The sequence below is a fragment of the Staurois parvus genome, unplaced genomic scaffold (assembly GCF_062004578.1).
Source record: "Staurois parvus isolate SC_StPar_1 unplaced genomic scaffold, SC_StPar_1.0 ptg000078l, whole genome shotgun sequence".
Taxonomy (NCBI): Eukaryota; Metazoa; Chordata; class Amphibia; order Anura; family Ranidae; genus Staurois; species Staurois parvus.
The window spans coordinates 8,391,848-8,418,082 of record NW_028317874.1 but is presented as its reverse complement, the minus strand read 5'-3'; the positions used below and the strand labels follow the sequence as shown (position 1 = coordinate 8,418,082).

The following is a 26,235-nucleotide window of genomic DNA, read 5'->3' as shown; positions in this document are numbered from 1 at the left end:
CAGTTAGAAATGGACATGCATCAAATTTTACTGTCTAATAATGAATAGACATGCAAGTTGGTTTGCTCAGATTAATTTTTCAGACAAAAATTTCATTTTAGGAGATTCGGATGCACCAGAGTTTCAGAATGGACATAGAAACAAATGGCAACAAATTTTAGAAAGTTATAATGAAAAAATAACTAATGCAATCGTTCATTTATTTCATTTGGAAGATCTTATTTTCCAATTTGTTCGATAATGATCCACCAAATTCATTGTGAATATCTGTAGTTGTTAAGGAGCATCCTTAACAACCATGACTCATCTGCTGTCAGCAAGATTCCCCACCTTTAGAAGGTAAACAAAAGAAGTGCTGGTTTAAAAAAAAAAAAAGTGTGGGGGTCCCCCTCCAATCCCTCCTGGGCCTCCAGGTCTGGTATGGATTTTGAGAGGAACCCCACACCAAATTTTTTTTAAATGTGTGTGAAGTCCCCCAAAAATCCATACCCATCAATATTCACAGTGTCTTCAGTACTCGCAGTGCCCCTCATTACTCACAGGACTCCTACAGTGTCCCATCCATACCCAAAGTACCCCTCTATACTCACAGTGCCCTTCAATATTCACAGTGTCTTCAGTACTCACAGTGGACTCTCAGTACTTACAGTGCCTTCTCAGTACTCAAAGTACCCTCTGTAGACTACAAAACCTAAAAGACAATGCGCGGTACTGAAATATTGCCAGAAAAGAGTCCTACCGCTTCTGATTCACCCTAAATGAAGTACAGTGTCAAAACACTGATATGGCAGTTTTAGGTCAATGCCAGCCAGAATTGACTCCCTGCTGTGCCTTGCCATATTCTCACCAGTGGACTAAGGCATACTTATATGGTATCCTTGTGCACGGAAGAGGTAGTTGAACATCTTGTTGAATGCACTTTTTTATGTATTTATTATGTAATTATGCATTTTTTTCTTAATTTTGCTGTCAGGGCTCCGGGTATGACCAGAGGTATGTGAACTGACGCAGGGAAATGCAGGCTTCAGATGTTATAAACAATATAATTTATTAATACTAACAATACAAAACGCAGTGCAATACTAAAACATAAACAAAGTGCAAACGAACCAAACCAAGCCACCCACAGATAACAATACATACAATGCAAGCGTAGTCAGGCAGGCCGGGTCAATAACAATCGGGCAGGTAGGAACAGGAGGAGCAGGCAGAGAGTAGTCAGGTCACAAGCCGGGTACAGCAACTAACGGGCAGGTAGGTACAGGGGGTCAGGCAGGGAATGGTCGGGGTCACAAGCCAGGGATCAAACAGGAGAAGTCAGCAGAGGTCAGGATCAGGCAGGGTCAGCAACGAGTCAGTCAGGCAGGAACAGGAACAGGAATGCAGGTAACAAGATACAGGGGCCCATAGAAAACCACACACCAAGGCCCAGACTGCAGGTCTGGCCATCCCTTAAATACACCTCCGTAATCAGCTTCAGGTATTTGGCTGACTGCAGGGTTAAGTCTCTGATTGCTGAGAGCACCCGCTGGCCAGCCCTGGTACTGCAGCCCACAAGGCAGGTGAGTCCCACCATTACTGGCAAGTCCATTCCTTACATTTGCTGTCAAGTGCATTGTTCATTTAATACCTCTTGCCAAAAACCTCGAAGGGTTTACTCTTCTAAATAGAGTAATTTTTGAATAGTTTCTGGGGTCTTCCCCTAAACCACTGCAGATGTAGTACAGGGCAAAAAAACTGACATGGCAGTTTTTAGCCATTGAGAGACAAAATAAGCTCCCTTGTTTCTGGGCACTACCATGTTCCCAGAAAGTGACTAAGTATGTGGTGTTTTAATGCAAAAAGTAATAGTATAAAGTATTTTATAGCATCATTGAAAAAATAACTAGACTACAACAATATTTTTTTTTCTTTAGTATAAAGTAACCCTAATATAGGTGTACATCATAGGTGTGCCTGGGCACACCCTAGTCACCAGGGTTGCCAACCGTGCACTGTCTGTACAAATTCTGAGGCTACAGTGGCTTTGCTTCACCTTTCTGCTGCCTCCTCAGCCAATGGGAACAGCACTGTACCTGCCCCCTCCTCTGTGTGCCTTGTCTGACTTTACAACAGGAGGTGCTGGCAGCTGAAGAGGGTGGAAGAGGGAGCCTGCAGTGCAGGACAGACTTCATCTTACCAGGAGCAGGTAAGCTGGGCTGAACGCATATAGTGAATGGCTTACCTTAGTGGGGGATGCCAAGTGCCCTCCATACACACAGGAAGGAAGAGAGGCGTTACTCCCTCTATCTGGGGCTCCTGTGTTTTAGAAGATGTTAGAGGTTATTTTTTGTGTGTGAAGACATCTGCACTGTCTGCTATTCCTGGAAAAAGGCCAATGTCTGAGATCTCCCACACTCTCTGCTAAACCTCCCTACTCATTAACTGCTCAGTAACACACAGGCACAGCTTCCTTCTCTTCTGCATGACCACCTCATGTGTCTGTGAGCTGGTGGGACACTACAAGTCCCAGCGTGCCAGGAGATGGGAGGCTGCAAGTTGTTAGGTCAGGCTGACTTTTCCATAAAACGTGCTGTTGTGTGTGCATATACTTTATTTATCATAGGTACTTATATAGCGTCATCAATTTATGCAGCGCTTTACTTATATTGTGCATTGACATCAGTCCCTAACCCTCAAGGAGCGTACAATCTAAAGTATCAAACTCATACTCATACAATAGCAGTGCCGCACTTTTCTCATAACGTCATTAGAACCACTCAAACGTGACATAAAATAATTTCCCCAATATAACTGAATTAATGAAAAAATACTTAAATGTGCCAAAATACAGTGGAATAGTTCAGTCAATCACTGTTCATGATTCTTCCGTATAAAAATCTTTCCATCAATATTCCATATCTTCTTTTTTCATACACGGTGCACCTCCACCATCAATAACACCAGCTGTGCCCTCACCTGGAATTTCTGACCTCACAGCTAAGTTTGGTCAAAAATAGTCTGCATCCCTTAGGTGCACATGTAGTAATGATATAACACCTATCGAGATCTTCCTTCCGTGTTGGTTAAGCTGCTTCTTGTAACTCCTTCTCCTCCACTTAGCATACATGTAGGAAATACATAGGCAGACCAAGGAGGGGAGGGGCTTGGTGACGTCACAGCGCTTGCAGTCAGTTGACTCACTCCAAAGAGAAATCGTGGAGGGAAACACAAAGGGAGCTTTTCATAGCCAGACGGTGTCAGCTGTTTACAATTCATGCGTATGTTATTGGGTGCAATGGAGCACCTGTATCTACAATTCATGCGTATGTTATTGGGTGCAATGGAGCACCTGTATCTAAAATTCCTGCGTATGTTATTGGGTGCAATGGAGCGCCTGTATCTACAATTCCTGCGTATGTCATTGGGTGCAATGGAGCGCCTGTATCTACAATTCCTGCGTATGTTATTGGGTGCAACGGAGCGCCTGTATCTACAATTCCTGCGTATGTTATTGGGTGCAATGAAGTGCCTGTATCTACTATTTCTGCGTATGTTATTGGGTGCAATGGAGCGCCTGTATCTACAATTTCTGCGTATGTTATTGGGTGCAATGAAGCGCCTGTATCTACTATTTCTGCGTATGTTATTGGGTGCAATGGAGCGCCTGTATCTACAATTCCTGCGTATGTTATTGGGTGCAATGGAGCACCTGTATCTACAATTCCTGCATATGTTATTGGGTGCAATGGAGCACCTGTATCATGTGAGTTGCTTATTTATATTTGAATAAAATTAGTGTTTTTAAATAATAAAGCACTATTGGTCTGCCTGTATATATTCTACATGTATGCTGAGTGGAGAAGAAGGAGTTACAAGAAGGAGCTTAACCAACACGGAAGGAAGATCTCAATAGATGTTATACCATCACTATATGTGCACCTAGAGGACGCAAGCTATTTTTGACCAAACTTAGTTGTGAGGTCAAAAACTCCAGGTGAGGGCACACCGTTTCTATATTTATTGATGTTCACTAGGTTTCCTACGTTGGTGCATATGCAGCTTGTGACATTTTTACTTTGTTGTTAGTGCTCGCTGTATCTTCACCATTTTTGAAACATACTATTGACAATTTAGACAGGAGCCAATTAACCTACCAGCATGTCTTTAGAGTGTGGGAGGAAACTGGGGTACCCAGAGAAAACCCACGCAGGCACAGGGACAACATGCAAACTGCAGGCAGTTAGTGCCGTGGTTGAGATTTGCGCCAATGACCTTAGTCCTGCTAGGTGTAAGTGCTAACTGCTTAGCCATTGAGCTGCCCCATGTGTATATACCATGTGCACTATTTGTTTGAGCTTTGGGGTGCACACTCTGTGGCAATAGGCTGCACACACCTATGGTGTACATAGTTACAAAGTTAGTCAGGTCCAAAAAAGACACAAATCAGTCTAGTTCAACCAATAGAAAAACAAACTAATAGAACACCTATATACACTCAATCCAATGGCCACAATTGATCCACAGGAAGGCAAAAAAAAACCACCAGCAAAGCATAAAGCGGGGGGGGGGGGGGAATATATAAAAATATTCATTACAAATGTTCAACACATTCACAGTCTAACACTTCAGACTTTTTTCTGTTCAAAGTGGTGCAATGTTTTGGGTCTTTTAAAATATTTTTAAAGATAGGGCCTTTGTTGACATGTCACAGTGTGAGAAAAAAGCTTTATAAATAAAATCTAATAAATACACTTTTGTTTCTACACTTCATATTTTGGCAGATTTGTACTGTTTGATTGCAGACAAATTAAAAAAATTTCAGAAAAAAACACTATGCCTCATCTCTTACATTTTTATGTGGTCAAATTCAACAGAAAATTTTTTTTCCCTCCCACCCACAGATTGCCACAACCCCAAGGACAGGGTTGTGGGGAAGAGGCCATTGTCATCATCAACATGGAGACAAGGTGTACCCCCCATATCGAAGGCATGTGACCTGGAAGGGTTCAGGAGGGGGCGCATGCTCATCCCCCCCATTTCCTGGCCTGGAAGACTGCATGTTCAGATAAAGATCTAGCATGGAGTTTTATGAGGAATCTTTTATTTTAGTTTTTTTATGGGATCTCCCTTAAAAATTATACCAGAGCTAAAGTGCCTGGTATGAAATAGAGGAGGAACCCTGTGCCATTTTTTGTGTGAGGAGGTCCCCTATTAACACATTTGCTAAACCCATACCTAGGATAAATTTCTAGTGTAGATGAATGGAATCCCTGGCTGCTCTTTTACAAATAGAATTGACTGCTTTATATAAGCACCTGAATGAAGCAGATGAAAGCTGTCATTTGGTCTGCAGTATAAACACACGTTTTCCTTTGTAAAAGTTGATTTTGCTGCATGCATCACACACAAGTGCTACTTCACAGACAGGGTCAGAGTATCCCCCAATCATGTTATTTGATGGAGTTTAGCTTTTTCAATGTTTCACTTTAAGACATGGGTTCTCAATCTGTGGCCTTCCAACTGTCACAGAACTACAAGTCCTATCATGCCTCTGCCTTTGGATATCATGCTTGTAACTGTCAATTGCCTTGCAATGCATCATGGGAATTTGTTATGCAACAGCTGAAGGGCACGGGTTGAGCACCCATGCTTTAAGCATCACTCAAAATCACTGCTCCCAGCCAAATGTAATGTAAACATTTTTTCCTGCTCTGGTATATGTTCCCCATAACAGTGGTCAGCCCCCCATGACATTTGTTTGATAATTCCTTGCCTATTAGCCTTGAAAATAGCCATTACTGTTTTTTAACATTTGACCTGTGTTGACTTCCATGGGGTTTGGATTCTGCACCCAAACATTAGTCATGTTCTCTACACCTGTGCTCAAATCAAAGCCAGGTATGCTCAGCTCATCTCTCAGCAAGGATAGCTTTCTGACTACCCACTTAGGTTTTACAACTGCAACTCGATCATGAAAATAACTTGACTGCTCACAACCTTGAGGCCACATCTCCCCAATACAGTCACTGAGCCTAACCAACAGTAAGAATTCAGGGAGTACGGTTACAGTCAGACAGACGGTTGGTGGTAAGAAATTTGGCAGCTCATAGTGGGCCAGTAATCAATATTTACAGTGAAATTAGAAATGACCCATGACACCAGTATAATGTCGTATTTAAATATTGCTACAAATATTATACTGATCTCAGTGGTATCTCTGCAGAAGTAAATAGATAACAGTTTACAGTAACTGTTCTGTCAAGATAATAAAATTCTTGATAAAAAGAATGACTGTTCTATGTATCAGCGGGGTGCATCCTGAGTGAGTTTCTTTTTATTTTTATTATTGTACCATTTGCTTAAAATTGTTATGTGAATTTAAAATGTATATCCCTGTATTCCTGCTGTCATATATTTCAATATTCTAAAAACCTTCCTTTAGTTATCTGCATATCCAGAAAAAGGGATTTGTAACCCCTGCATTAAAAAAATGTGATTTTATATATATATATATTCTCTCTTTAAAAAGATAAACAAGATGGATTATAGTATCCTTACAGAACTATTACTAGCTATATTCTGTAAGAATCATTGAACTATTGAAAGATTATACGCATATAGTATATTATGCTTCCTGTGAGTAAAAGGAAATGTGATCAGCTATAGTGAGCAATGAGCATGTTGAACACTAGATGGAGACAGTCCTCCACATTAACCAGAATATAAACAAGAACTAGGCTACTCAAGAAAGTTTTTATCTACCAGCCAACTATTTTTTCACATTATCTGATGCTATTTGGCTAATAGTTTAGTAAATTTGTTAGATGAGTCATTTTTTTCCAATGTATTATTTGCAACATTAAGGGTCCGTTAAGACAATTGTTTTCACACAATGTGAGTCAACACAAGGCTCTGTTCATGGAACCCCTTATACTGTATAGTAGAGATCAATGGTCATTGTGGAGCCCTGCAGAGGAATAAAAGGGTCATATACATTTTTCAGTCCATTGCTCTTGTGTTGATAGCCCACTTGTATCATTATAGGGAATCAGGGAATGCCTTAAAGTAGAACTATAGGCAAAACCTTTTTTTTTTTATTTTGGATAAAATAAGGGAAGGCTATAACCCATGTCAGTTTATTTTTTGCCTTCCGTATCCAATTGGGAAGATTTACCTTTGCTTATTGTCCCATAGCCAAGACAGGAAGTGGGAAAATCTCTGTAAATGAAGCAAATTCATTCTGGACCCCCAGGACACCAGAACTAGTGTCCACTCTATTAGTTTTCCGGGGACAACCCAAAATTTGGGCTTCTTTTACTTTCACTTTTGCCAATAATGGTAAATAGGACAAACAGAGAGGGTGAATCTCTCTAACGGGGACAAAGACTGCAATAAAAAACCTGACAGTTGTTCTAATCCATATCCACTCTATCCAAAACTGAAAAAAACAAGTTTTTCATTTCATTATACTTTAGCCCCCCTGGCGGTATTCTCAGGGTTAACTCAGTACCAGATGCTGTAACCCTGAGCTACACTCGGGATTACACTGCAGCTTTGCTCTGGGATCCCTTGAGCACTTACCTTGTCCTGCGGTCCCACAATGTCTCCCCTGCAGCGTCCCAGGCCATGTCCTCCAGCCAATGCCGGCATCCGTCTTCCGGGTTCCGTTCCCTGCGAATGTCGGTACATATGGGGGCGGAACCGGTGGGAATTTTAAAAATGTAAAAATGTGACATTCACTCAATACACTAAAATCTGATAGTATTACATTACTGTATGAAACCATTTCACATACATTTTGTCCCTAGTGCTTTGTCCTGTGCCCTGCCTGCATTTATACTGTTCTTTCTGCCTGGAAACTGATAAACATCCATGGCATCCAAAAAGCGTCTCCTATTTCTTCCTGCATGCGGAGTAACACAAGGAGAGGATAATTAGGAGGTCTGAGATAACAAAAGGAGTGTGTAATCCCGGAGGGGATAATCAGCCACCAGAGGATACATCCATTACTCCTAAAGGAAGAATCTCCCAATTTTACCAGCAAAAGTATATGTCCAGGTTCCAGGGAAAGTGAACCGAAAGCGTGTATAGCCTAATTGCAGGCATCAAAGGAGGTGAGCGCACATCTTCACTATTTGAAGGATTCACAAAAGTCACAAATTGAAGAACAAGAAGCACCAAGTCACTATATACAAAACAATTGTTTATTCAATGGGACTATTATTTTGATGATATTTGGATTCATACTAATCACTACTAATTATTTATGAGCATTTGGTTATTTTTATTTATGGGGATCATTTAAATGCGTTTTAGTTGAGTGTTATTAGTTGGTTTATTATTTTTGTTATATTAAATAAGGGTATTATGAATATAAATGAAATTGAGGGTATTAGTAAGTACATCATGTCACTAATAGATGATTTATAAGCACTTGGCAAAATATTTTTTTAGAGGAGTATTTTATGTGGAATTATTTTGATATTTATTTGGAGGAGATTGATTAGTTGAAATTATCTATTTAAATATTTTTTGGTATTTATACACTTTTATTAGTTATTTGTATCATAATTTGAATTAATTTAATGGTAATAATTTAATTATTTATTGAGAAGTATTTAGGAGCGCAACATATATTAATCAATTAATTTTATTTTTCACATATATAACTTTGTATTGATCACTACAGAGATAATGGTTTTGACCACCTTTTAGATTACTATTTTTGTATTTCCTTATGTCCACAATATAGGTTGCTGCGTTACCTCTTTTGCACTAAGCCCATAATTTTTTTCTGTGTTTATATTTTGCCAAAGTTTATATGCCTACAAGCTCCAGCCATGAAAAACACAACTACCTCATGTATAGTGAGGCCCAGAGTAAAGGAGAAAAAAAACATAGACAGAGGGCCAGCATGACAGGAGTTAAGGGTGTTTGAGTCTAGGAGGGATTTCAGCTTAGTTTGAAAGAAAATATATGTTGCGGGGACTTACTTGATTGATTCCCAGGCTAGGAATTGGTGGAGCTGCATGGGGTGGTCAGCTAAGGGGTCCCAGGAAGTCCTCAGTCGAAGGGAAGCTGAGTTGGGGAAAACTTCTTGCACCCCTCATTCTTCTATCCCCATTTGGTTATTGGTTTTTCCTTTGTTAGTGAGCCATCTGGTGGTTGTTGAGGTTCTTTGTCATGGCAGAAAGCGGGGTACAAGGTTCTAGTAGGTAGTATGGGGCACAAATTTACTCTAGAGAACCATCTGAGATTTGTCTCCCAGTAGCTTATATGTTTTTATCTGTGACATTGTCTGTGAGTCAGCGGTATGGCGGCTGAAGACCTAATTAAGTTGGGTGCAGGTATTCTTTTGATGCCCACTAGAACCTGGCGGCTCCATTTAGACTGTGTTTACCATGTTACTAGTCTGTTATTTAGATTATTTAGATTTTGTCAATAAAGGCTGTTGTGGCCATTTAACTCCAGCTTGTGGTCAGACGTAGTTATTTATAAATGGTAAGGGGAGAATCGAGAAAAGCCATCTTTAATACTCTAGTCAAGTTTACTGCTGCAGTTTAACAAATGAAGAATATACTGCAGAGCGTAAACACTTGTAAATCTACAGACTCCCATGTTCTTAGGCAAGAGATATGTGACCAGGGGTGGACTGACCATTTGGAAACTTGGGCACTGCCCAAGAGCCCAGGGTCAGTAGGGGGCCCCATGAGATGCCCCTGGTACCTTTTTCATAGGCTTTTTTGAGTTTAGGCAAGGACACAGGGGCCCCATGATCCTCTATTGCCCAGGGGCCCCATGAGTTGTCAGTCCACCCCTGTATGTGACCCCAAAATGTTTCAGATTTCTGCACTTTGCTTCATCACAGAAGGTCAAACAGGAAGTGATTTACGGAGTAATATGGCAGATGCGTAATTGTGGCTAATGTTGCCATTTTATTCAGGATTTGTACAGAACATGCATTACTTGGTTTACCTCTGCAACATCTCTGAAACAACTGTACATCTATCTTTGCATCTTTATACATTACATCATAAAAACTTAAAAATGGGTAACCAAAAGGCCTTCAAAATGAATCATAGGGTCCAGGGGAAGAAGGTCTTTTCTTAAATGGCCAGAAGAAGCACTGTGTAATCTTGGTTCGGTCTCCTAATGAAAGACACCTATAAAGATAGAGTTATCTACTGCAGTCATGGAATAATTTGTTCAGTTATAAAATACATTAGAGTCATACCCTCAGTTATCACTTTCAGCTCAACAGCATGTCTTCCTAAATAATTTTGTGCAAATACGACATAGTACAAAATATTTCTGAAACTGCTTCAAAGTAAAAAGTTCACTCAGCTAAATTTGAAGAACATTTTTTCTTTGATTTCAGAGTTTTTCCAGGTTTAGTATGTTTATATCTAATAGTTGTCATCTTTTCACTATACACTTTATACCAGAGGTTCAATTTTCAGGTGTCCAGTTTTTTAGACATTGCATTCGTCTTAGTTCATGTCTTCTTACAAAGAAAGATAGTTTGTACAATGAATACTTCATCACCACATCCCCAAAGAAAGCATTATAACAAACAAAAATAAGAGTAAAAGGGACAGGTGCTAGTAAATCCACCCTCAGGAAAAATTACACACACATAAAATCACTAATGTTTATTATATAATAATATTAAAACAATCGGGGTCAAATCCCCATAATAAAAACATTGCCAAATTGAATTGCCTCCATGTTCAAACAATGCAGCAACCCCATGCACCTTCCCTTAATTAACTGACAAAATGCATAAGTGACAAAATAACCAACTAAATAGGAAGTAAAAGAAGATGCTATGTCCTTCGCGGAGTGACCTTCTTCAGGAGTTCAAGGGGTACAGATCATAAACAGAAAACAATACATCATATCATATATACGTAATACTGCAAGGCAATACATAAACATACAAATTAAACTACAGCTAAAAAGTATGCTTCATAGAGATTAGAGATGAGCGAATCGAACCAGGCGAACCGGAATTCGATACGAATTTCAGGAAAAATTCGATTCGCGTCGAATCCGAATATTTGCCTACTTCGGGTGCGCGAATCGGATTTTTCCCGATCAGCCGGCAAAAGTGTCCCTGCAGAGAGCTCCGCTATTTCTGACAGTTCTCTGACAGAAGGAACACATGTACAGCGGTTGAAACATTGTATCTATTTGTTTCCATTTAGGATACAGATGTTTTTATTCGGAAACAGATGTTTCAACCGCTGTACATGTGAAGGAACTGTCAGAGAACTGTCAGAAATAGAGGAACTCTGCAGATACACTTTTTGCCGGTTTGGAATTCTTATTTTCATCCTACTTCTTCTTCTTCTTCATCCTCATCCTCAGAAGAAGAAGAAGAGGATGAGGATGAGGATGAAGAAGAAGAAGAAGAAGAAGTAGGATGAAAATAAGAATAATTCCAAGCCGGCAAAAAGTGTATCTGCAGAGCTCCTCTAAGTGTATCTGCAGAATAGAGGAGCTCTGCAGATACACTTTTTGCCGGCTTGGAATTATTCTTATTTTCATCCTATTTCTTCTTCCTCTTCATCCTCATCCTCTTCTTCTTCTTCTGAGGATGAGGATGAAGAAGAAGAAGTAGGATGAAAATAAGAATAATTCCAAGCCGGCAAAAAGTGTATCTGCAGAGCTCCTCTATTCTGCAGATACACTTAGAGGAGCTCTGCAGATACACTTTTTGCCGGCTTGGAATTAATCTTATTTTCATCCTACTTCTTCTTCTTCTTCTTCATCCTCATCCTCAGAAGAAGAAGAAGAGGATGAGGATGAAGAAGAAGAAGAAGAAGTAGGATGAAAATAAGATTAATTCCAAGCCGGCAAAAAGTGTATCTGCAGAGCTCCTCTAAGTGTATCTGCAGAATAGAGGAGCTCTGCAGATACACTTTTTGCCGGCTTGGAATTATTCTTATTTTCATCCTACTTCTTCTTCTTCTTCTTCTTCTTCTTCTTCTTCCTCTTCATCCTCATCCTCATCCTCTTCTTCTTCTTCTGAGGATGAGGATGAAGAAGAAGAAGAAGAAGAAGAAGTAGGATGAAAATAAGAATAATTCCAAGCCGGCAAAAAGTGTATCTGCAGAGCTCCTCTATTCTGCAGATACACTTAGAGGAGCTCTGCAGATACACTTTTTGCCGGCTTGGAATTAATCTTATTTTCATCCTACTTCTTCTTCTTCTTCTTCTTCATCCTCATCCTCAGAAGAAGAAGAAGAGGATGAGGATGAGGATGAAGAAGAAGAAGAAGAAGAAGTAGGATGAAAATAAGAATAATTCCAAGCCGGCAAAAAGTATATCTGCAGAGCTCCTCTAAGTGTATCTGCAGAATAGAGGAGCTCTGCAGATACACTTTTTGCCGGCTTGGAATTATTCTTATTTTCATCCTACTTCTTCTTCTTCTTCTTCTTCCTCTTCATCCTCATCCTCTTCTTCTTCTTCTGAGGATGAGGATGAAGAAGAAGAAGTAGGATGAAAATAAGAATAATTCCAAGCCGGCAAAAAGTGTATCTGCAGAGCTCCTCTATTCTGCAGATACACTTAGAGGAGCTCTGCAGATACACTTTTTGCCGGCTTGGAATTAATCTTATTTTCATCCTACTTCTTCTTCTTCTTCTTCTTCATCCTCATCCTCAGAAGAAGAAGAAGAGGATGAGGATGAGGATGAAGAAGAAGAAGAAGAAGAAGAAGAAGTAGGATGAAAATAAGAAGAATTCCAAGCCGGCAAAAAGTGTATCTGCAGAGCTCCGCTAAGTGTATCTGCAGAGCTCCGCTATTTCTGACAGTTCTGTGACATTCACTCCATACAGCGGTTTCAACCGCTGTATGGAGTGAATGTCACAGAACTGTCAGAAATAGGCTATTTCTGACAGTTCTGTGACATTCACTCCATACAGCGGTTGAAATATTGTATCTATTTGTTTCCATAAATGGATCCATTTATGGAAACAAATAGATACAATGTTTCAACCGCTGTATGGAGTGAATGTCACAGAACTGTCAGAAATAGCCTATTTCTGACAGTTCTGTGACATTCACTCCATACAGCGGTTGAAACCGCTGTATGGAGTGAATGTCACAGAACTGTCAGAAATAGCCTAAGAAATAGCGGAGCTCTGCAGATACACTTTTTGCCGGCTTGGAATTCTCCTTCTTCTCATCCTTCTTCTTCTTCTCATCCTTCTTCTTCTTCTCATCCTTCTCCTTCTTCTCATCCTTCTCCTTCTTCTCATCCTTCTCCTTCTTCTCATCCTTCTTCTTCTTCTCATCCTTCTCCTTCTTCTCATCCTTCTTCTTCTCATCCTTCTCCTTCTTCTCATCCTTCTTCTCATCCTTCTCCTTCTTCTCATGCTTCTTCTCATCCTTCTTCTCATCCTTCTTCTCATCCTTCTCCTTCTTCTCATCCTTCTCCTTCTTCTCATCCTTCTCCTTCTTCTCATCCTTCTCCTTCTCCTTCTTCTCATCCTTCTCCTTCTCCTTCTTCTCATCCTTCTCCTTCTCCTTCTTCTCATCCTTCTCCTTCTCCTTCTTCTCATCCTTCTCCTTCTCCTTCTTCTCATCCTTCTCCTTCTTCTCATCCTTCTCCTTCTCCTTCTTCTCATCCTTCTCCTTCTCCTTCTTCTCATCCTTCTCCTTCTCCATCTTCTCATCCTTCTCCTTCTCCATCTTCTCATCCTTCTCCTTCTTCTCATCCTTCTCCTTCTCCTTCTCCTTCTTCTCATCCTTCTCCTTCTTCTCATCCTTCTCCTTCTTCTCATCCTTTTCCTTCTTCTCATCCTTCTCCTTCTCCTTCTTCTCATCCTTCTTCTTCTCCTTCTTCTCATCCTTCTCCTTCTCCTTCTCCTTCCTCATCTCCAAGGGCATTTAAATTAAAGGTACAGTGTTCTGCACTAATTTAAAGGCTCTCTGAAGCCTAGAAACCCTTTTTATAAGTTAAATTCGTAGCGAATTAATTCGCATCGAATCGAATTTCTTCCTGAAATTCGGCGAATCAGCCGAATCGAATTTTTGAATAATTCGCTCATCTCTAATAGAGATGTTACAATTACTCACAGAAGTAATGTTAGGAAATATCCCCAGCTGAAAGAAATACTTCCTTATACTGGTGGAGACCCCAATGGGAGTGATTTCAAGAGGGGGGAGAGACAACAATGGAACAAACGGGAAACACCCAGCAGCCCAGACTAGGAAGCACAGAGGCAAAGCATGGGGGAACACACACAGTGATGGCAGGGACATTGACTGCTCAACCATCGTAGTCACCCATGGGCAAAGGGCCATTCCACCCCTGCACTCCTCAAGCCGCACATGCTTAAAGGAGAGCCCAGGGTAGGCTGAAACCCCACTCCCTGAGGATGCCACAGAGGAAGGTACAAGAGACATCCACCCCACCTCGCAAAAAGCCTACCCAGAAGACATCATCTGACATAATCAACCAAAAATGTATAGCTCCACCTAAAGGAACAGTAAAATAACCGCACTCTAAAACTGCAGCTCAGAAGACGTACATATCTCAATATAGATAGATACATATACCATAGTGCATTATAAAATATAAATGCCAATAGGTCAAATTCACAAATCAAATATAGCTGCAAATAAGGAAGAGAGAAATACAAAATACAGACATATAAGTAACATAAATAAATAAATGCAAAACATGTTGGGCCAACCCCAAAAGGTCAAAGCAAAACACCCTCTACACATACATATCATCACATCCCAGGGATGACCATATTACAACAATAAATAAGCAAAACATAAACAACAAAAAACATACAATTCAAATGTCATAATGGGCAAATTTTGTGGATAGAAGACCACTCAGTATACAGACAGGACAAAAGTTCCAAGAAAAGTTTGAAACTAATGTTTTCATTGACAATGAACCTGGTCAAGGCTGAGCTGAGGGTAAGGCTTCCCCTTACACCTCCTGTCCTGTTTCTCCTGAAGATAGTGACTGGACATAACAGGGCACGTAGTGGTAAGGGTGCCAAGTCAGAGATCCTGGATGGAAGGCAGTTGCAGCAGGTGCCAAGCAACAGGCAGGCTGGTGGACTGGCAGAAGCAGAAACACAGCGGGTGCAGAACAGCAAGCAGACTGGTGGACTGACAGATTCAGAGACACAGCAGCAGGTGCAGAAGAGCATGCAGCAAGCAAACTGGCAAGCAGGCAGATGCAGAATATTGGGTAGTTAGGTAGGCAGAAGTTGGTAGCAGCTGGGCAGCAGAGGTACAGAATCAGGATCAGAGGCGGAGTCAAAGCCAAGCCAGAGTTTAAAACGGGGGAGCAGAGAAGGTACTGGAGCAGACAGAAGGCAGAGCTGGATCACAAGCCAGAGTCAGCAAAAATGTATCAGGAACAAGCAAAGTCAAGCAGGCTGGGTAGATACAAGAACAAGCATGGGATCAGGTCACAGGCAGCAGAAGCTGACGACCACTCAGCAATCCTTTCATTACATGTGCAGCTTTACATAGGAAAGTGGGCACCAATTACCCATGCTTTCTCACACTACTGCATGTGTGCACGTGCACACGCATGTACGCAAGGTAGAGCATGTCCAGGTCTCACTCTGGAAGTTCTATTGAGTTCATGCGCATATCGTACATGACCGTGCATACAATTTCCTTGACAGATGCCCAGTGGTTTTGTTGCCTCCAGATGGAAAATCCACTTAGTCTCCAACTGGAGAAGGTTTGTTTATATCCCGCCTCTTGAAGAACTCTCAACATGCTCAATGGCAAAACATTTTAATGATATTCAGAGTGGTGGTATAGACCCACATGACATGTTACTGAAGTCACCATTTTACCATTCCAGATCAGATAAATATGGTCCCTGATCCGTTTCCAGAAAGGCCTTTTTGTCTTGCCCACATAAAATGGCTTACATGAGCATTGCATGTAATATACCACACCTGCAGTCTAACAGTTAATGTTAAATCCAAGATTTTCCATTTGGAAGAGAAATGCTAATTGCTGTGAAAATCCAATCACAGAAATTACACCTACCACATACAAAGGTTCTTTTCCGTCATGTAACTGAAAGATTAGAGGGAACTTTCTTCTTAAAATGGCTGTGCATTAAATAATCATGCAGTGACCTGGCCCATCTGAAAATAATCTGGGGTCTCTCTCCTACATATTTGGCTACCAAAGGGTCCTCTCTTAGTAAATGCCAGTGTTGATGAAGAATATCCACCATCCGCTCATGATGTTGAGAAAAGCGAGTGATAAAACGTGTGGTATTCATGACATCAGGTTTTTTATGCGCATGAATGAGCAATTCATGGAATCTTCATTTTGCTTTCTTAAAGGCCCTTTTTAAACATTTTTTGCTGTAAACCCTCTGCAGCAACTGATTCTGTAAACATTTTGCTTGGACCAAAAAGTAATTTTAATTCTGAGATATTGACCATAAGGTATACCTTCCTTCAGTGGTCTCTGGGATGTGCACTAGTTGCATGGAGAATTGTGTTTGCTGCAGAGGCTTTGTGGTATATATCTGATATAAGATGGCCTTCAGGGATAACTTCAGTCTGGATTGATCTCATGTCAAGATGAATTTAAGATTAAATTCATTGCAATCAATCTGATCCATGAACATGTTGACACCTTCACATTACCCCGCCCATATCATAAAAACATTATTGATGTTCCTGTTCCATGACAAAATATGGCACAGGTTCATTGCCACCCGATGTACCTGGAGGTAGTGGGAGACGTTAAAAATGAACACATTCCAGGAGAGAATGTATTACAAAAGTTCCAAAACAAATTCACATGAATTAATCCTTTAAAAATTCTGCAATAGTAGCCACACCTAAAGAGAGGGGGGTGGAGCTATATATCTTTGACGTTGATTGTTACAATATATAACCAATAGGTATGATCATATCTTCCATGATTCTAAGGAGATCCCTAGTGTCCTGTATGTATGATGGTAGGGTCTAAGATAATCATCTATTAACCTACCAGCATTTTCAGAAATACATGCAGTGCCCGAAATTATGGGTCATCTGGGAGAGTTGTGCAAATTCTTCTGTACTTTAGGTAAGGAATAAATGGTGTGACAGGATGTTGGACATTTAAGAACTCATAGGTATTTCTATTAATGAATAGCTAGCAAGTAATAGAGGTGAGGCCAATATGATGGCAGTGGAATGTATAATATAATTATATCGGGATTCACCAACCCACAATAGTAAAACAGCATAAAAAAAAAGAAAAAGGGTATTTAAAGGTGACCTGCCAATATGCGTATATCAAAACCAACTACACAGATATATGTTAAATATAAAACCACATATCAAATTTTATTAAATACATTTACCGCTTTTTGCTGTAAACACCGCTTCTTTAAAACATTAGACTCCTAAAAGATAGATATCCATTACAGATAAAAACAATACAGAGTGTACCAAAATGCAGTCATCTCCCTTGAAGACGCGTGGAGGTATGGAAGAGATTTTAGATGGGAGGGAAGCAGTGTGGCAGGCGCAGCACTATGTAGTGCCTTGTGCGCTGTGGCATTAGAAAAATTATACAATTGCTGTTTCTTTTGTTTGATTAGACCAGTGCTTCTCAATTATTTTCTGTCATGCCCCCCCTAGGAAGAAGAAAACATTTTGCGCCCCCTCGCGCGACTGTAAATAGTATCATTTGTCTATAAAATTGTTATAAGTAGGAATAGTGCCCCATCATTAGTATCAGTGGGAGGAATAGTACCCCATCATTGGTATCAGTGGGAGGAATAGTGCCCCATCATTGGTATCAGTGGGAGGAATAGTGCCCCATCATTGGTGTCAGTGGGAGGAATAGTGCCCCATCATTGGTATCAGTGGGAGGAATAGTGCCCCATCATTGGTATCAGTGGGAGGAATAGTATCCCATCATTGGTATCAGTGGGAGGAATAGTGCCCCATCATTGGTGTCAGTGGGAGGAATAGTGCCCCATCATTGGTATCAGTGGGAGGAATAGTGCCCCATCATTGGTGTCAGTGGGAGGAATAGTGCCCCATCGTTGGTGTCAGTGGGAGGAATAGTGCCCCATCGTTGGTGTCAGTGGGAGGAATAATGCCCCATTATTAGTATCAGTGGGAGGAATAGTGCCCCACCATTGGTGTCAGTGGGAGGAGTAGTGCCCCATCGTTGGTGTCAGTGGGAGGAATAATGCCCCATCATTAGTATCAGTGACACCAATGATGCGGCACTATTCCTCCCACAGACATCAATGACACTTGCTGACCCCTGTTGCAGTATGGTGCTGCTGCAGCCAGCATATGTGGTTGCAGCAGCACCTCTGCACTGCACACTTACCGGCTTTTCCCTCACTCGATTTTCACGGGTCCGCTCGGCTCCGCCTCCTCGCCCGTGATTGGCCACCTGTGTACCTTTCCTGAGCTACAGTTCTGGCGGCCAATCACCGGTGAGGAGGCGGAGCCGAGTGGCAGGAGTGAGGGAGTGGCCGGAGTGACGGAATGAGCAGCACTTCCTGGATGGATCATTGTGGGAGCCAGGTAAGAGACAGCAGCCCTCTGCCCACCCCTGTAGGCGCCAACCCTTGATGGAGCCTCGCGCCCCCCCTATTTGAGAAGCACTGGATTAGACTAACTTTACTCTGTAAGTCCTCTAATGGATGCAGTAGGTTTAAAGAGCACACTGAATACTTTAGTTAACTTCTTTAATAACTTTAATCTTCTTCATATAACACCGGTGCTTGTGCAGCGGACAGTTCATGTACAAACACGTGGTGAATGAAAATCACAAAGAAATAAGGAGATTCAACAGTTCAATCTTGTCAGATAACATAAAACGGTAGACATATTGTGGATTATGGATTACGGTTGCATATTGTGATTACTTTATGTATTACAGTGGCTTTTTTTGCTTCGTATTACAGTGGCTTTTTTTGCTTCGTATTACAATGGCTTATTTCGGTGGAACTATAAGTAAACACATATAACAGATTTTACATACAGATCTACTTGCACTGTTAAGCAATAGAGGAACATATAAGTGCATTAAATACCTACTTGGCCTTCTCCGCTTCCATAGAACTTATCTCTGACTGGAACTCTGTCTGTTTCCTCTTCTGTCTGGTGAGCAAGTGGCTCTAGAAAGATCTAGCAGGGTTTTACACAGGCACAAATGTGAAACTGGATGGCATTGGTTAAGGCTCTGTGCAGTGTGAGGATAGCTGTGATTGGCTTACTTATGTACTGACTCTTAAAGGTATATTTTCCTTTTCTGCTTCTGCTAACACAATGAATATATAAATGTTATATAACATTTAGAGACATAAATTACAGCAATGATTCTGCTTTTGGCTTTAACATATGCACATATACACTGTACTGAGGTTATTGGCAGGTTTGGTATACACATATATGTGAACCATATTAGCAACCTAGGACCGGTCTTAGCTGGCCAGCTACAAGCAGGCCCAGTCATATAATCCTTAGAAGACACAGCAGTGCTTAAATAAGGTGTCCAAAAGCTGGCAGTACTTCAGATACTGACATTTTCACAAACACACCACCATATTCAGTTGCAAATGACGATGGGTATCACCAAAGTCAAATCTTAAATCTGAGTTCCAGTTTTGTGTTTATTAAAAGTCAGCAGCTACAGAAACTGTAGCTGCTGACTTTTAAGAAACACACACTCACCTGTCCTAAGGTCCAGCGATGTAATCACCTGGCCCATCCCTTCTCTGCTTTTTCTCTCCCCTGCACCAACATCACAACTGTGGGCACCAGGCTGTGAAAGCTTGCAGCCTCACAGTCAGGTGCCCACTGCACATGCGCGAGTTGCACTGCGCATTTTCATTGGTCCGGCAGTCTTCTGGGACCTGTGAAGGTTCCCAGGAGACTGCGGGAAGAAGGAGGGGGCCAAACTTCCGGCTCAATTCGCTGCGCAGAACTGAGCTGGAAGTGGGAGCGTATACCTGTCAAAAACAGGTATCCACTCCCCCCCCCAACAGGTGCCAAATATGGCAGTGGAGGAGGGGGAGGCAAATAAGTGGAGCTTCTGCTTTCGAGTGGAACTCCGCTTTAGTATAAACAGATGTTATCCCAGATAGAATCCAGTACTTCAAAAGAAGTCATGTACTCCTTATATCTGTGTTCAACTGGCCCATCTGCCAGTCAGGGCATAATTGTCAACCCACACAAACAAGTCCTCACTGCATGTGCTGCCCTTTCTCTTTATGGCAGTGAGGACTTGTTTGTGTGGGTTGTATTGTTATTACTAATTATAGAAGTAGCTGAGACTTCCCAGGGCTGGGTGAAATGGCAGAATATTAAATGGACTTTGACCTATTACACATGGAGCATTCAACACATTACATAGTTTTGAAGGAACTTATGAGTCAGACTTCTACACATTAAACTTTACAACATTGTCACGTGATGTGCATGGAAATGTTCCTATGAGAAAAACTTAAATGTACGCATCTGGTTACTTATATAGTACTATGAAAATTAAGCATCTGTGAGCTATTCCTTAGTCCTGTAAAAGATGCTGTCATGAAATAAAAAGTATAATAATGACATTCCAAATGTGACAGTGTACAAATCTGCATATTGCACATGTAAGAGGGAAGCACTTCATATGTATTATTAGCATCTTTCTGTCAGAACTGGTAAAGTTCTGTCACTGACCAAAAATAAATATTGAATAGTGGAGTCTAATTTCTCATATGTTGCTAAATAAACCATGTGAACCTGAAATTGTGTTATGGGAAAAAAGTATAAAGATATATAGTCATTTTGAGTCACCCACTTCATAACTAATAGTTTTACAAGCCTCATGGGCTATCTAAAAAAAGAGGTTTTATGCCATCCTGTCAGGGTCCTACCTTTCCTCAGACCTTGTGCTGCTCCATGTGCTGGCATCCATCTTAGGTGTCTGCAAAGCATTGTGGGATCCTTTATGCTTTCAGCCCTCTGCGGCTCCTCCCCCAGGAGGTGGCGGCTTATCACATATAAGTCTGCTGTTTGTAGCTGTCCATTGCATTTGTGTCCTGTCTGTTGCACAACAGCAAGCTCCTGTTTAGCTACTCATTGCTTTCCTGGATACTGACTCGGCTTTGGCTAAGACTCCTCCTGGCTTCTGACCCCGGCTCTGGTGACCATTCTTCCTGGCTCCTGATCCCGGCTCTGGCGACAATTCTTCCTGGTTCCTGATCCCGGCTCTGGCGACAATTCTTCCTGGCTCTTGACCCCGGCTTTGGCTACGATTTCCGCTGTTGGACTTGCATAGACTCTTGTCTTATTTTTATATTAATAAACCTACCTTTAATTGCACCTCCTTGTGTGTCTGGCTCCTCGCTCCCTCACACATCCCTACTCCTGCTACAGTACTACTTAACCTATTTATGAAATAAAGAAAGAAAGATTCCTCCTAAGAGTTTCATTTTCTAATACATGATCAATGAGAGGAGATACGCTGATTTTTTACCTTTCTTGTGGTCAATATATACTTGAAGTGACTCTACCATTTGATCAATAAAAATAAAATGTTGACGTAGAGGTACCTGTAGAAGCTTTTAATGCCCATGGTCTGCCCAAATGCAATTCTATTTGAGTCCCAATGCTTCCAAACATGCCCATTTTCTCTCACCTCCAATCATTTCCTTTTGGAACCATGATGGGCAGCTCCACTGACCAATATAATTGTAAGGGAAGTGGAGCAGAAGAAACATTGCTTGACCAGAGTAACTTTGCAGAGTTGGGGCCAAAAAAAGCTTTTTTGGATTTGTCCAGACACCTACACTACAAAATCAAAGGAGCTTTGCCATACAAAAAGAAATTAGTAGACTCTTGCAGCAGGATATGTGCTCCAAGTCTTATTCTGATTGCCTTTGTAGTTTTGGCTATCATCCCAAGAAAGGTCTTATAAAAAAAAAAAGTATGGCAATATTTTACGCAGCAGTATGTTTGATGAATAATTAGATGTGTTAGATTTTTTTCATGAATTAATGACTTTCTATGTTCTCCTGTACTGTGTAGTGCAGATTTCCTTTTCTGTTAAAGTAAATAAACAGCAAAAAAAATATACTGGAGCACTCAGAATCTGGTGCAGCTGTGCATGGTAGCCATTCAGCTTCTAACTTCAACTTGTTCAATTAAGCTCTGACAGAAAATCCTGGAAACTGACTGGTCTCTATGCAGAGCTGCACTGGATTTTGCACTCTTTGGTTTTAGTAAACCAACCCCTATGTATCATAAATAATTGCCATTTTTATATTACGTTTCACCTTTCATTGCATTTCATTGTTGGTGTTCTTCTGCAGTCTCTTTGCAACCAATTCCCATTTACGTGCATGCACTCCAGCGATAGTTGAATGGAATTTCTCAGAGCAGGTTTGCTGATGATGACAACAGAGGATTACCTGGGTGAATGACATTACAGAGCTATACGTCTGACTCCGCAGAGGCCATGTTGGACCTCCACATATAGACCACTGATTACTTAAAGTGGTTGTAAAGGCTTAATTATTTTCCTAAAATAATAAACATATTACACTTACCTGCTCTTTGCAATTCTATTGCAAAGAGCAGCCACAAACCTGCTCTTCTGGGGTCCCCCCGATTGTGCTCTTGGCTCCTCCTCTTCCGTATGTGTGCCCACATGGCAAGCTGTATGCTATGGGTGAACACTTACAGGTGGGCTCACGAGCCTTGCTATGTGTGTCCATATACATGCACAGAATGGCTTAGTCCTACCTTCTCCTCACATGATTTGATTGACAGCAGTAACACAAGCCAATGGCTGTCACTGCTGCCTCTGTGGTGAGTGAGGAGAGAGACAGAGACCTTCACTGCTACAGACAGGCACAGTGCTGGATCAAGATATGACTATATAGGGAGGTGGGGAGGGAGATACAACTACACAGGGAGTGCATTAAGATATAAAAGACAGTACTCTTCCCTGTTTATAATTGGACTTAATCATTTGGAGGGGTTCCCACTTATTTTTGGCCATAGTGTAGTAGTGGTGGTTAGGTGTCCACTTATTTTTTGTCATAACTTTAGATACATTTGTGTCTGTTTTATTCAGCAACTCCTCTGCCATCTTGCCTTGTTTGGCATCATAACTAATTTCTAACACAGGACTCAATTGACATCTGTGTGTGAATGCAAGATGAAATGTTTCCTGTCGTCTAAAATCTCTCATTGGTGAAAAGTGTGATTTAAAACAAATAATCAGATGGCAAACCTAAGCAATGGGTCAAAATAACTGTTTAGAAAATTTTAGTAAAATATGCTCATGTCTATATTGTGATGATAACTTTCCTTAAAATAGATGAACTCTAAAGAGCTAACCTAAAGAGGTTAATTTATGTAGTAATTAATATTGTTTGCTGGGAGGATTATACATTTCATTCATAGGGGTTGCTTTACTAGAGGCAAATAGGCTGTTCATTTTGCATGTTAAGTTGCACTTTGCAAGGGAATTTTCCCCAGAGCTCAGAGAATGAGGTGCAACCCTGCAGACTTCCATCATTCAATCATCTGCAAACAAAAATGCAGTTTTTTTATTTTCGTTGTACATAATTGTGTATTATTTGCATAGTAATATTTCAGCGCATTCATCAAGGCCTGGGGCAAATTCCCTTACAAGTTAACAGCATACAGTCATGTTGCAACCAAAAACGTAAATGTATTTTATTGGGATTTTATGTGATAGACCAACACAAAGTGGCACATAATTGTGAAGTGGAAGGAAAATGATAAATGTTTTTCAAAATTTTTTACAAATAAATATCTGAAAAGTGTGGCGTGTATTTGTGGTCTTTTTGGGGATGTCTCTACCAGCTTTGCACATCTAGAGAGTGAAATTGTTGCCTGTTCTTCTTTGTAAAATAGCCCAAGCTCTGTCAGATTGGATGGAGAGCATCTGTGAACAGCAATTTTCAAGTCTTACCACAGATTCTCAATTGGATTTAGGACTGGACTTTGACTGGGCTATTCTAACACATGAATATGCTTTGATCTAAACCATTCCATTGTAGCTCTGGCCGTATGTTTAGGGTCATTGTCCTGCTGGAGAGTGAACCTTTGTCCCAGTCTCAAGTCTTTTTCAGACTTTAACAGGTTTTATTCTATGATTAACCTGTATTTGGCTCCATCCATCTTCTCATCAACTCTGACCAGCTTTCCTGTCCCTGCTGAATAAAAGCATCCCCACAACACGATGCTGCCACCACCATGTTTCACGGTAGGGATGGTGTGTTCAGGGTGATGAACAGTGTTAGTTTTCCGCCACACATAGCGTTTTGCTTTTAGGCCAAAAAGTTCAATTTTGGTCTCATCTGACCAGAGAACCTTCTTCCCCATGTTTGCTGTGTCCCCCACATGGCTTCTCGCAAACGGCAAATGGGACTTTTTATTGCTTTCTTTCAACAATGGCTTTCTTCTTGCCACTCTTCCATAAATGCCAGATTTGTGGAGTGCACAATTAATAGTTGTCCTGTGGACAGATTCTCCCACCTGAGCTGTGGATCTCTGCAGCTCCTCCAGACTTACCATGGGCCTCTTGGCTGCTTCTCTGATTAATTCTCTCCTTGCCCAGCCTGTCAGTTTAGGTGGACGGCCATGTCTTGGTAGGTTTGCAGTTGTGCCATACTCCTTCCATTTTTGGATGATGCATTGAAAGGTGTTCCGTGAGATGTTCAAAGGTTGGGATAGTTTTTTATAACCTAACCCTGCTTTAAACGTCTCCACAGTTTTATCCCTGACCTGTCTGGTATGTTTGTTGGCCTTTATGATGCTGTTTGTTCACTAATGTTCTCTAACAAACCCCTGAGGGCTTCACAGAACAGCTGCATTTATACTGATATTAAATTGCACACAGGTGGAATCTATTTACAAATTAGGTGACTTCTGAAGGCAATTGGTTCCACTAGATTTTAGTTAGGGGTATCAGAGTAAAGGGGGCTGAATACAAATGCACGCCACACTTTTCAGATATTTATTTGTAAAACATTTTGAAAGCCATTTATAATTTTCCTTCCACTTCAATAATTATGTGTCACTTTGTGTTGATCTATCACATAAAATCCCAATAAAATACATTTACATTTTTGGTTATAACATGACAAAATATTTAGAAAATTTAAAGGGGTATGAATACTTTTTCAGGGCACTGTATTTGCCTTTAGTAAATCAACCTTTACGTTTTAGTAGTAAAACAGCACACTTGTGCAAAATTAATCATTACAAAAATAAGGGAAAATTAAGTGTATAGAGTAATTATTCAGTAATCGTTCTGGGTAACAGTTTAAAAAAGCAATTTCCACTGTATTGAATATGATATATTAAAACACAGGTGTATGAAAAATACGTCATTAGTTAATAGAGCAAGGCCACAGCTGTAATTAATCATACAGACAGACAGGCATACAGTTTTTTTTTAGCAAATCATATACTAGAAAAACAACTTGACCAACCTATATAAACAATAGATGCAGTTCATTCTTTCCTTTCCTTTACTTTCCTTTCATCATGTGGACCATACTCATCCTCGCAAGTATTGCAGCAGTGTCTGCTCAGCCCCGGAGCTTTCATGGGTAAGAAAGAAATACATTATATAGTAATAATTTAAGTCAATGAAAATACTCTTATTAGTTTTTTATGTGTGTTTTTTACATTTATGTATGTTTCAGGGAAAAAGTATTTCGTATGTTTCCACAAACATATGCACAAGTACAGTTTATTAAATCCCTGGCCGAACACACAAAGGTATGTTGTTTATTTGATTTACCTCCAAGCCAACGGAACATTTATTTATGCGTTCCAACTTTCTGAGTTGAAAACGAGGGGCTATATTTTGTACAAAATATTTAGGCAACGGATATTCTTGCCATTCTCCTGGCGATAATAGTCAGAGAGCTGGAGATCATTATGCACTATTTTTGTATATAGTTTGAAAATGCCAATATAATACCTTAGAATTTGAACTAAGGATTAACATTTTGTTCAAATCTAAGCACTTTTGGACGTTAAATGGTATATATACAGTATTTTGTACAAGAGGAACTGGTCCTCAAAAGGTGAGACTTTTGAAAACTATTTTATATGCTGTCGTTCTATATTCCATTACTTTGCAAGATAACCGCTATCTAAAGATATGTGGATGTCAGGCTTTATCTGCTGTAATAGGACATCATGTTCTTTTTTTAAGTTGCAAGTTTCTGCTGCCAGTGGTTGCACT

General features: G+C 40.6%; 1 protein-coding gene across 2 annotated transcripts in view; it reads left to right on the top strand.

The window, feature by feature from the left end:
* The first annotated feature begins 2,171 nt into the window (after positions 1-2,171).
* The window catches only part of LOC149469250 (carboxypeptidase B-like), a 46,502-nt gene continuing 22,438 nt past the window's right edge, over positions 2,172-26,235 (top strand). The window contains exons 1-3 of one of the 2 annotated variants that reach the window (XM_089669548.1): positions 2,172-2,188; positions 25,553-25,591; positions 25,688-25,763. In XM_089669548.1, the coding sequence (XP_089525674.1) occupies positions 25,704-25,763 (60 nt within the window). In that variant the 5' untranslated portion in view covers positions 2,172-2,188; positions 25,553-25,591; positions 25,688-25,703. Of the gene's footprint in view, positions 2,189-25,496; positions 25,592-25,687; positions 25,764-26,235 lie in introns of those variants that run through there. The other variant, XM_089669547.1, reaches the window with a different exon arrangement.